Raw genomic sequence first — 12,800 nt, 5'->3', positions numbered from 1 at the left:
TCTTTTTTCCCTTTATCTTGCCCCTTAGACTGAAAAAAACTAGATTGTCTGCGGTCCTTGTCGAAGCTCCTCCTATTGGCATTCTTCATAAATTTCTTGAACTGCCTTGTAATGTAGGACTTCATCTTGAAATCTTATCATCGAAAGACTCATCTGAATCACTGCTCTTTGCCTTCAAGGCATGCTCTTGCCTTTACCCGTCTTGCCAATTATGGTCAGCTCTAGCTCATAGGTCTGTAGGTTTCCAACCAGCTCAATCAAAGAAATCTTGTCAATATCCTTTGATTCTTCTATCATCATAATTTTGGCATAGAATCTCTCAGGTAGAGATCTGAGCAACTTCCTCACAATCTTAGGTTTAGGGATGGTTTCCCCAAGATTGAAAGCTGAGTTCACTATGTCCTTGAGCTTGGTATAGAACTCATCAAACGACTCATCCTCCTCCATCTTTATTTCTTCAAAGCTTGTAGTGAGCCTTTGAAACTTTAAATCCTTGACAGCCTTTGTACCCTCAAAAGTTGTCTGGAGAATGGTCTATGCTTCCTTTGCAGTTTCAGTAGAGGATATCTTCTTGAACTCCTCATTGGTTACTGCGCTAAATAGGGCATTCAACGCTCTGCTGTTGAAATTTGCTGCCTTGATCTTGGCTTCATCCCAATCGGCTGGAGCTTCTTTTGGCTTGGTCCAGCCAATCTCTACAGCTTGCCACACCTTCTCATCTAAAGACTGCAAGAAAGCTCTTATGCGTACTTTCCAGTATGCATAGTTAGTGCCATCAAATAAAGGAGGTATGATTAATGACTGTCCTCTATCCATGATAAGCAGGGGTCAATGGATCAACACAGCAAAAATTAAACATAATCAGAGTATGCCTGCTCTGATACCACTTGATAGGCTACAAACTAAATTGACCCCTTATGACAGAAATTAATTAATTAATTAGCCAAGTTATTAATTAATCAATTTATCATACAAATGCGTGGTAGCACAAACAAATCACCAAATAACTAAATATGCAGCGGAAATTAAATGACACGATGATTTGTTTACGAATGGGGAAAAACCTGACGGCAAAAACCCCACCGGGTGATTTTCAGATCACCACTCCTGAAACTCCACTATTAACACAACAAGCGGTTACAAGTAAAGGAATCCCAAGTACCTTACCAACCTACAGTTGAACCCTTACCCCAATACCCAATTAGACTTATTCTGTAGTGACAGTTCCCACCTTTGATGCACGGCTCCCAAGTATGTGACTAACTAATGCGCAGATCCCGATACGCGACTTCAACACCAACTTTGAAGGAGAGGTTGGTTGCAAAGTTATTCAGTTCATCCTACACGATGAAGATCAAGAAGATGCTTGGTCACAAAACTCTTTGTGCAAATACACAGCAACTTCTTTAGAAAAGATGAACTAGGTCAAGAACTTCGTCTTTGATCACAAATTGTTTAAACAGAGTTTGCTCAATGCTTGTGCAACTTGTGTACAAGTTGACGGCTCTTAAAATAATCATTTTATATGTCTAGGGTTAGGAGAAAAGAAGGCCCAAAGACACATTCATGGATCCCAAGAAATCATATCAGAAAATCTGATTTTATAAATCTCGACAGATAGCAAGGTGTCGAGGAGCTATCAAGCAGGTGTCGAGCTTTAATGAATTTGCACTTCAGCTTGTTTTTCTTGAACAGACTTAATGACTTCAACACTTGATCTTGAAACCTTATTTCTTGAAGTATAAAAAACACCTAGAACTACCCAATTACAAGTAAAGTGCATTTTGTCAAAAGATTAGCCAATTTACATAAACAAATAACATATGTTCGAGAAGTTTCAAATCTAGTACAAAACATTTGTCCCTAGACTATACAATCCCCGTAAATGAATTCACAGCAGAAACCTTCTATCGCTTCAGAACTTCTGAACTCTTCAATATATGAACGCCACCCTTTGATGTTGCACAGATTCCAGTACGTGACTAACTCCTTTACACGAATCCCAATACGTGACTCACTCACCAATTTAAGGAAGAAAAATGTTGGCTGCAAAGTTCTTCACTTCATCAACAATGAAGATTACGAAGCACTTGGTTACAAAACTCTAAGGCGCAAAGACGCAGTAGCTTCTTTCAAAGAGAATAAGGCATTGGTCACCTTTTGCATATGTTCACCTCGTATTCTTTTATGTGACAGCCTCTAAAATAAGCCTTATATAGGTCTAGGGTTGTGAGAAAAGAAACCCTACACAAATACATAAGCCTGACCCAAAAATCAGATCTGAAAATTCTGATTTCCCGTAACCTCGATCGATCGGGAGGTGTCGAGCTTTAAACCTCGATAGATAGCTAGGTGTCGAGAAGCTATCGAGGAACTATCGAAAAGATAGAAGATTTCTCGATCGATCCACCAACTATCGAGAAGGTGTCGAGATTGCGATAAGAAACACCTTAAGAGTTCGATAGATAGCCAGCTGTCGAGAAGATGTTGAGAAGCTGTCGGGCTATCTATCCGCAGGTGTCGAGCTATCTGTCTAGCTTTAATGAACACATTTTCTTCACTTGTTTCTTGGTCCAATCTTCATGGTTTTAATACTAGACTTGAACAACATGTTTCTTCAAGTATTAAACACAACTTAGGTCTACCCAAATACAAGTAAAGTGCGTTTTGTCAAAGTATTAGCCAACTACATAAAATAGTGACATATGTTCCTAACACATCTTTCAAAGCAAAAGGCACATAACCTTTTAGATTACAAAAGAGCGCCTTCAAAGTCTTAGTCATATGTGCATTAGAGTTTGCTTATATACTATGACTTGTAGAATCAGAACCCTAATCAATTGATGGGCTGGCTGGCTGTTGATCAGTTGAGCCTTAGTTCAATTATTTGAGATCTTTACGACTCGATCAATTGAAGAGGAATTGAGTAGGTGCCGAGCAGCACATTGAATTCTAGTTTCTGAGCAGTAAATTTAGCAATACTAAGACTTTCTAAAAGTACACTATAAAACAGTTTTGCTCCATGTTTGCCAACCCACGATCTCAAAACCTAACAGAATACAAGTACAACCGGAACAAAAGGTAGAATAATGAGATTGAGTAAAACAATCTCAGTAATCACACAATTTAAGAATCTTCCTGTTCACTCTCTTACAGCTTTCCAAAACATTCTACTTAGCAAAGCTAATAGTTTAAAAATAATGATGCCAGATACACGGGTGCATAAAAATGAAGAATATTGTTGGGACATGAAAGAAACTGTGACTAGAACCAAAGATAAAGAAAACATATAAGTTAATTAACATACCCACAATGGTCGTTGCATAATTGCATATATAATTCTCAATTGTATGATGAATGATTCAGATATGATCCTTTAAAAGAATAATTCAAGTAAAATTAAGACAATGAACTATATATGAGGGTTAGATTTAAGACAAATATGCATGAGTCGGACTCTCGGAGTTTGCATTAATTAAAACAATTTAACTAAAAAATATAGGTTACAGAAAGTACAGTACTTTACAGTTGGGACATTAAGATACAAGCCAAGAGTCAATCCCATTATGGCCACTTAAAAAAAAAAAAAAAAAATACAGATCCTACTTCTCAGAGAAACTGGACTGATTGTTTCCCCATGCCTGTACAAGAACATAGACCACAATCCACAAGTTTTTTACCTTCTCAAAAAGCACCACGTGAAATCAAAGAGATAAGAAAAAAACTTTCATTATGACTATTATAACTTTATAAGCCACATGAAGCTCAGACCTTTCAAAAAACCCTAGTTATAATAAATTATAGCGGAATAGCCATGTGGTTTAATTCTTTCAAGACGAGTGAGTTGGGTAATTCAACGTGGTCAACAAGTCAACCGCGCAAAAATCAAGAACAAGAAAAACCCCTCCAGCAGAACAGAAGTACAGAACCCTCATGATGAGAAAACAAGCTTTAGTAATAGCAAATGGTCCCAAAAAACAAGTGGAGAAGAAAGGAAAGGATGCAAGCAGTGGCTTCTCTTGAGATTTAGGTCTGAGAAACAAAAAATATGGATGATCTTCTAAATTAAGCTCTCTTGATGTGCAGATTGAAAGAATAAGGTCTTCATACACGAACTGAATGATCTTGGTGTAGCATGTTGGATTTACATTTCTTTCAATAAAGCCACCCGTAGAGTTTTCACTAGATCCTTTGTTGTCATATTGAATTCATTGCCCTTCTGTAAAACACATGTGATATTAGATTAAAATGTTTCTGCATCAATTTTGAGAAAATTATTTCCTTGTTTTTAATAAAGAAAATGCAATTTTTCTTTGAACATAGAATAATAATATATACCTTTCTATTTCTATTTGATAAATAAAGGAACAATAATTTTCTTAAATAAATTCCTTTCACACAAAAAAAAAAAAAAAAACTATGAAAAGCATCATATATAAAGGTTTTTATTTGTCTTATACATGATGAAATATTTAAAATGAAGTTACCTGAGCAATAATGGTTATGTCAAAAGTGGAATTCCCAAAAGGCAAGACACTGCTATTGACAACAATTAGATGAAGCTTCTCTATTTCGCTTAGTATTTTCACAATAGCTCCTTTTTGTTTCTCGCAGTGGATTCTGATAAGTACATCCTTTTCTGAAATTCTTGCTTCGATCTCAAGGAGTGCTTCATCAGAGTAGTTATCAGAGTTCTCATTACACGAAGAGGTGTCATCATCAGCTGAGAGCTGAGACTTCTTCACAAAAACCACAGATTCCACAGTTCTTTTCTTGGTCTGTTCCTCGAACAATTTTATGCGCTCTTGAAGCTCTTTCACGTAGTTGATAGCTTCTGCAAGGACAGAAGCTTTGTCCATCTGTAAACAGAAAGTTAGAGACATACTGCAGTGTAAGTTAAAGTGCATACACTTTTTTTAAAAAACAGCAAAGATCATATGTTACTAGGAAAACACTAATCATATCTATGTTATACCCTAAAACGACTAATCAAATTATACTTTGGACTCTTTCCTCCAAAAAATTAAAAAACTTGGACTCCTCATAATGGCTTTTATAGTTCAAATCAATCTAATAAACACTCAATGTTGGACTCAACACTCATATACAATCTATTTCATTTACACATCATGTCACTATGAAGCTAGATATTTAACCAAAAGGATAATGATATCTTTCGGTGAGTTAATAAGAGTAAACAATTTGACAAGCAAAATTTATAGGTGTACCTTTTTTAGGCCAGGAACAATGGCTGAAAGAGCTATGAACCGTTCACCGAGCTTTTCTCTACGCCTTCTCTCCGCAATAATATGATCTTGAGCGTTTGAAGGATTTCTGGTCATTGATGAGTAGGTCCTTTTAATCCCTTGCAGGCTGGCTTTTGGTGCATAGTCTTGGTTCTCAAAGGAATCCTTGGAAATTAAAGGTGGGAAGTGTATATTTGCTTGGGAAACCATCTCGTTGTTTAGCTTCAAGGAGGAGTCATGACTTCCATAGAACTCTTGAGGGTTCGTTAGCATTGAAATTGAATTCTCAAATGAAAGAATGTGGGAGGAGGAAGAAGGTTTTGGTGAAACATGGTCTGTGATGCAAGAGTCCCAACTGTTAGTCTTTGGCTGCTTGGCAGGCCTCTGATATGTTTCAGCAGAAGTATTACTTAAGGTGGTGGTGGCCTTTTCTGTGAAGGTGGGATAAGAAGAATAGCTTTCAGAAGAGAGAGATTGTTGAAAGTTCTCTACCATTGCAGTGGCCATGTCATGTGTGGTAAAACCATCAAGAGTATTCATGTGGGATTGGTGGATGTAGTTGTATTCATCCATTCTTAGATATTTAACCAAAAGGATAATGATATCTTTCGGTGAGTTAATAAGAGTAAACAATTTGACAAGCAAAATTTATAGGTGTACCTTTTTTAGGCCAGGAACAATGGCTGAAAGAGCTATGAACCGTTCACCGAGCTTTTCTCTACGCCTTCTCTCCGCAATAATATGATCTTGAGCGTTTGAAGGATTTCTGGTCATTGATGAGTAGGTCCTTTTAATCCCTTGCAGGCTGGCTTTTGGTGCATAGTCTTGGTTCTCAAAGGAATCCTTGGAAATCAAAGGTGGGAAGTGTATATTTGCTTGGGAAACCATCTCGTTGTTTAGCTTCAAGGAGGAGTCATGACTTCCATAGAACTCTTGAGGGTTCGTTAGCATTGAAATTGAATTCTCAAATGAAAGAATGTGGGAGGAGGAAGAAGGTTTTGGTGAAACATGGTCTGTGATGCAAGAGTCCCAACTGTTAGTCTTTGGCTGCTTGGCAGGCCTCTGATATGTTTCAGCAGAAGTATTACTTAAGGTGGTGGTGGCCTTTTCTGTGAAGGTGGGATAAGAAGAATAGCTTTCAGAAGAGAGAGATTGTTGAAAGTTCTCTACCATTGCAGTGGCCATGTCATGTGTGGTAAAACCATCAAGAGTATTCATGTGGGATTGGTGGATGTAGTTGTATTCATCCATTCCCTATTCAATTCAAACACACATATATAGGAAAATTGTATGTTAATTGAAATGTTCGCAGCTGAGAAAAGCCATTGCAAATTAAATTTGGAACCTTTTTTTTTTTAACAATATATGCTATACCATAATTAATCATAGGATAATAATCTTACCAAATCTGATAGCCATTTCACTGATGAAATCTCCATTGATGCGACTCAAAAAGGGTTGATCTTCCAAGGATGAGGCAAGGCGCGATTTTCTTAGATCTGAACACAGCAAGTCCTTGAATGGAAAACAAAAATGGGTTTTCAGATACTAGGATCTTAATAAATACAGGTGTAATAGGGAAACCTTGGAGAAATTGAGGTTTCAAATTCAGAGAATTATATAGTGTATGAGGGGTTCCAGAGAAATTGGAAGTCTCAACATATCTATAATTTGTTGCACCTTAATATTTATGACATACTTGAGTAAGATAGTGTGCCCCAAAAGCTATGGAGATGACAAGGAAACGAGAGGTTGAAGTTTGATTACCTTTCTCCTATAAGAAAGCAAAAACTAATTTTTTGTATTTTCCAAATTCCAGTTGGCTCATAAAAGAGGTTTCCCCAGTTCCTTCATCTCTTATAGTAGTTGGAAGTTCTTGAACATGATCCAATGATATTTCTCCTACCCACGTGTGCAAATTTGTCCTCATTATTCAATCATTTTTTTTTTTTGCTAATACCTTAATCCTTATTCAGGATTCAAACGAAGGCCAATTCTAGGTGTGTGTCTGCGTGTTGACGCGACGTGGAATCATGGACACTTAAACAAAATTGTAACTTGATCTGTGGAGAAACAGCGGATCTGTGGAAATTGTTTTTAATCCAAAATTTATGTGTTTTTTTGTTGCCTAAGTAACTATAAAGTCTACCAACCAGAAGCCTCATGTTGAAATTAGTTTATTTAAGTCAATTATTTAGCCCCTTAATTTCTAAATAAATTGGCAACTTGATCTGTGAAGATATAGAGGATCTGCAAAAATTTAATAAGAAAAAAAAATGTTTTAAATAAACTATTTAGCCCTTTTTAATACGTGGTTACATTTTTTTTCCTCGAAGTTCACGGCTCATCACTTCAATAGCTTTCTTATGTTACTGTTTTCTTTTTGACATTGTTAATTATAAATTAGGGTTGATTTTTATGAAAATACTTGAGAGTGACTCATACTGGCCATGCTGGGAAACGATCATAGCCTTTAGTAAAAGGCTAGTTATTTGACCATTTAGTACTACTGCTGCATGACAAAACAAAAGCTAGTTTGTGAGAATGTTCATGAGATGAACAGGCGTAATCCTATATATCTTGGAATTTGTTCATTTTTCAGTTCATTTGGCTAGCTTGATCATACTCACATTAAAAATCATTTACGAAATAGCAAGTAGATCTTGTCTGAAAGAGTTTGGCTCTTTTTTCAGCACTATCCTAGAAAAATTAACCTGAACATCCATGTAAGTTCTTGTATTGAATAATTTTCAAAGTTGTCCTGTTTGATCCAAGTTATTATGTATCAAAAATTCTTTAGGTTTTTGTTTTTGATAATGCAAGTGTTCGGAACTCTTCATACATTTGACAATTTCTCTCAAGTACAAAGCCGACTTAATATAATTTGAGACCTAAAGTAATTATTATAAATGACACATTTTTATGTTTAAAAATATATGAAAACATATTTATTTAAGTTTCTATATTATAATTTTTTTTAATTAAAAACCATTCTCCTTGTATTCTAAAATGCAAAATTATTATTAAGTATTTCTATTAAAAATTTTCTAACATCTCCTTTTTTAATTAATAATAGCTAATCCATGTAATCTATTTGTGACATAATCAATTTAAGTAGGATTTTTTTTTTTAATTGTATAACTTCTTTCTACATAAACAATTATAATAAGTATTAATATGGGTATACAGAACTCTTCAAACATCTAACAATTTCTCTCAAAAATGCAAAGCTGATTCAATATAATTTGAGGCCTAAAGTAATAAATTTAAGTAAGACATTTTTGTGTTTAAAAATATTTATTTAACTTTCTTCATTAAATTTTTTTATTTAAAAACCATTATCCTTTTTTCTTTTTTCTTTTTGTAATGCAAAATTGCCAATTAAGTTTTTGTGTTAAGGTTTTGCTAACGTCTCTTTTTTAATTAATAATAGCTAATCCATATAATCATTTTGTGGCATAATCAATTTAAGTAGGATTTTATCTTCTTTTTTTATCTTTATAATTTTGCAAAACTTCTTTCTACATAAACAATTATAATAAGTATTATTAGTAAAATGGTGTAAAGAATACATGCATTTGGAGGATTTTTTGATGTGTAATTATGTGGAAGATTAAGTTAATGTTGACAATCTAATGTATAAAAAGTTAGTTTACAAAAATTAAAGTTTCAAACTATTAGTGGAAATTAATTGTCAATAATAATTTGGCACACTTACATTTTTTTAAAACAATTCAGAATTTCAATTAAATTGGGTTTCTTTTTATCTAACATTTTAGGACCTTTATAGAGATGGAGGAGAGAGTAAACTACCTATTTAGGGTTTGTTTGTTTGTTTGTTTGTTGTTGTTGTTTTTTTTTTTTTTTTTTTTTTTTTTTTTTTTTGGTTGTTGTTGTTGTGAAACTAGTTATTATATTATGGGGTCCCTTTTTGTAATGGACTAACGGGGGGACTTAGGCGTGGGCGCGTGGGCCTAAAGCTGATCCTAACCTAATGTATAGTTTTTTCACCCCCCACGCACATACATCAAGTTCTTACACAGAAAACCTCCTTTAAGTGTCCCTATGATCAAATTATTTTATATTTTATACCATAAACTTTGGGTCATTTGGATAGAACTCGTGCACACCTATCGCCTATAGCAAGTGGTAGAAGCAATATCATTTTTTATTTGTGGAGGTTGTCAAGAAAGAAATAAAAAATAATGGTACTTGTAAATTGTAATAGGTTTTTTTAGTTTCATAGTAGTTGGTTTTTTAGTAGCTTTCTACAATATGCTTTGTATGGGTTTATGCAATAATGGCGTAAAAGTTAAAACTGTAAATTTGTGTAACATTGTATGTGTTAGTAAATCCAAGTAAAAAATTTTAATGTCTTTGAGTGTTAGGTTTTTAGTGTCCATAAGTTTTTGAAGAACTACATTTAAAGACACAAGAGACTGCTCAAGAACTGCAGGATCTACTACATCTACTACAAGCTTAACTACATCTTGACCAATTGAGTTTTCATTAAAGCTCGACACCAGCCAACTAATTGAGATTTGCAGATTTTATTTTTAGCTGAAATGTTTTATTTTAAGTTGGTTGTATAAGTAGGGTTTTTAAAACCCTATATAAAAGCTCATTAAGCACAATTTTAAATAAGGTTGTAGAGGTAGAATCCCTAAAGGATTTAAAGAGAAACACTAGCCTCCATATGTTGAACCTATGAGTTCGAAAAGAAAAGAGAAAGACAGGCACAAAACTAAGTGAGACTAGATCTAAACATTCCTAGAGTCTTTCTGTCTCTCCCATTGAATATCGCTGAGAGGTTTATTATTCCATACTCCAAGATCAAAAGAGCGTTGAACATTTGTTGAAACCAGAAAGCTTTCATCCTAGTACTGTTGCTGTGGAGTTCAAATCTTCAAGAGATTCTTGGGGTCGTTCAAAGGTTTCGGTCATGATTGCAAGTGTGTCAATTGTGAAGCATTCATATAATAAAAGAGTTAAGAAGTTTTAAAGCTGTAGGAGGTTTATATAGTAAATTCATCTACTAATATTGTAGAGTCTAGGAAAAAAAAAATTTGCACTAGATCTTAAACTTTTTTTTACTACAGTGAATTTCCTATTGGGAAAATTCCTCCCAAGGGTCTAAACAAGTTTTCAAATTGCATTGTACCGTAAAAATGAAAGATGTGCAACTTATGCAAAAGGTATGCATGGAAGCTAGGCCTCACGCACCCTGTTCAGCCTTTGAGATCTAGCATATGCCGACTTTCAACTTGGAGCATTCTAGTACTTAAATTCTCAGTTTTAGAATTCAAATAATAAGGCATGTATGAAACTGTGGAGTAAGAATGCTGCTTCCTGCATCACTTTCCTCTTTCAAAAGATTAGGCCATGGTGTACTTTAAGGAAGATAATTTATTCAATACTTCGCAAGCTCCTTTTTATCTGGACTAGGCAACCTATTTAACCTTTGAGCTTATGCAAACACTGACCTCCACTTGGACCATTAATTCCACTTAAATTCACAGTGTTAGAATTCAATTAATTAAGACATGTGGGATGAGAATACAGCTTCCTTTGCATTGCTTTCCTCTTCCAAAACTACCCTGTAAGTTTTAGATTTTGGTCAAGGTTAAGGTTAATTAAAGATAGTCATTAGCATCCAATCATTGTCTTTTTTTTCAAATTTTATAATGGCACTCAGTCAAATCTTACAGCTGCCAAATTCGGTGAACTAGTTTATTTTTGTTATATGTTTTCAGGAGAATAAGTACACGTGGTAATAATTCATATATGAAAAAAGTACATGTGATAATATAACCTTGCTTTCATTAGTAGACTTTATTATTATTATTATTATTATTATTATTATTATTACTATTAAGATTGTTTATGGTCTCTAATTACCTTCAACTCCAATCCGTCATGCCAAGAACCTTGGAGTTTAATTGGCACTTTCCTATACACAAAGTATTAAAAAGTTTAGGGAAAAATAATTTGAATTGCGAGATTTGCAATATATTGTAATTACCTCAAAAAAAATATTTAAAACAACAACAACAGCTGTTCCTATATTGCATACATGTTATAATTTTCTCCATAATCCATATATAAGTAACGGCCATTAAATAATACTGCTTGCTTTATTTAGTTTGTTAAGAATAAGAAATTAGTGTAATAGCTGTACGGTCCTAATTGATTTTTACAAAGAGACCCTTATTTGCATTTTTTTTTTTTTTTTTTTGAGAGGATTGTGGAATCTCTTTTGCACTGCTTTCCCAGGAAAGGGATATGTTTTGTATTACTATGATCTGTTTCATGTAAGGACAAACAACATGTTCCTCAACCAATGATAAGTTGGGGCTCTCATTTTGTTATGGCATCAAAATCAATTGCTATCTGTCATGGACTAAATCTCTAAGTGAGATTTTCTTTTTGGTTTAAGACTTAAATGTAAGAAAACTCCAGCCTAACAACTAGTAATATTAACCAATCAAACCATTGGACAATTTTTCGTTGTCCGTCAGTGTCACCCAAAAGAATAAAATTAAGGGAAACTATAATTAAAATTGATAGGCCCAGCAGTATCCTCGTCCATAGGAGAAGACAGTGGACAAAGGTAACATCAATTTTCGTCCATCATAGTACCCATCAGACGAATATAAGGCCATTTTCTCACAATTAATGGAGAAGCATTACATAACAATAATGAGTCTCTGTACCGTTGGAGAGACAAAAATCTTGTCATTAACACCTCACAGGGGCGTTACAGATACCACATTGAAACCACCATTAAAACACCTCCAACGGCTAGAAGGAAGAAGCAAACACACACACACACACACACACACACATATATATATATATATACACCAGCACCCCAAGACCTGAGACGGTATGGAAACTCTAACTAATACACACTCATATCCTGACATTGAATCTTCTTTTCTCTTTTAGCTATCTGACTTTACCATCGGAGGTTTTGTGGCAGGCATCACACCGGTAACCTACACTTCTTCCATTCTTCATCTACCCTTTTAGGATCTTTGGTAGCTGTAGACGGCTTTCTTTCTGGATGATCACTTTGACTGACGATCTCGGCATCATCAAAAATAAAAAAAAAAAACAAAAACTCTTATTTGCCTTGAAATTGTATACATATATATGGAATTCTAAACTTTGGTTTCTTTTATTCAGTCCTCAATTAAATCATTAAACTATTAAACTATTTTTCCCTTACATAATGTATTTTCTTCAGGAAGCAATTCTCATAGTGGTTATTAAAGAATTATTCCAATGTTTAGCAAAAAATAAAGAGTACAGATCTTCTATCTCACTTTTTCTGCTCCACTCTATACTCCACAAATAAAAACATGCAATGTGTAACTAGTTAATTCAATTTCTAATTTTATTCATTTAATAAATCAAATACCCAAAATAAATAAATAAATAAATAAAAACTCAGCAAACTCCATCACCCCACAAGTCCACCACCTACATTCACCACCATCGGTCCAAGCTACACCACCAGCAACACTAGCCATAGGTGGCCGACACTTTCAT

The 12,800-nt window shown here is 34.4% G+C and overlaps 2 protein-coding genes across 2 annotated transcripts; both read right to left on the bottom strand.

The window, feature by feature from the left end:
• Positions 1-3,523: 3,523 nt before the first annotated feature.
• On the bottom strand, positions 3,524-5,819 carry LOC112029780 (transcription factor bHLH18). The gene is made up of 3 exons (XM_024062464.2): positions 5,229-5,819; positions 4,488-4,859; positions 3,524-4,219 (listed from the first exon to the last, which is right to left on the bottom strand). Exons 1-3 carry the CDS (start codon positions 5,817-5,819, stop codon positions 4,145-4,147), a joined length of 1,038 nt encoding a protein of 345 aa, XP_023918232.1. The 3' UTR covers positions 3,524-4,144.
• A 75-nt stretch (positions 5,820-5,894) lies between these two features.
• LOC136062730 (transcription factor bHLH25-like) lies at positions 5,895-7,052 on the bottom strand. Its single transcript, XM_065762182.1, has 2 exons — positions 6,650-7,052; positions 5,895-6,500 (listed from the first exon to the last, which is right to left on the bottom strand). The coding sequence occupies exons 1-2, from the start codon at positions 6,683-6,685 to the stop codon at positions 5,895-5,897; spliced, it is 642 nt and encodes a 213-aa protein (XP_065618254.1). The 5' UTR covers positions 6,686-7,052.
• Between the last annotated feature and the right edge of the window lie 5,748 nt (positions 7,053-12,800).

Source organism: Quercus suber, unplaced genomic scaffold, assembly GCF_002906115.3.
Source record: "Quercus suber isolate HL8 unplaced genomic scaffold, Cork oak 2.0 scaffold_446, whole genome shotgun sequence".
Classification (NCBI taxonomy): domain Eukaryota; kingdom Viridiplantae; phylum Streptophyta; class Magnoliopsida; order Fagales; family Fagaceae; genus Quercus; species Quercus suber.
Note: the sequence above shows the minus strand (reverse complement) of the source record. Positions and strands in the feature narration are given on the sequence as shown.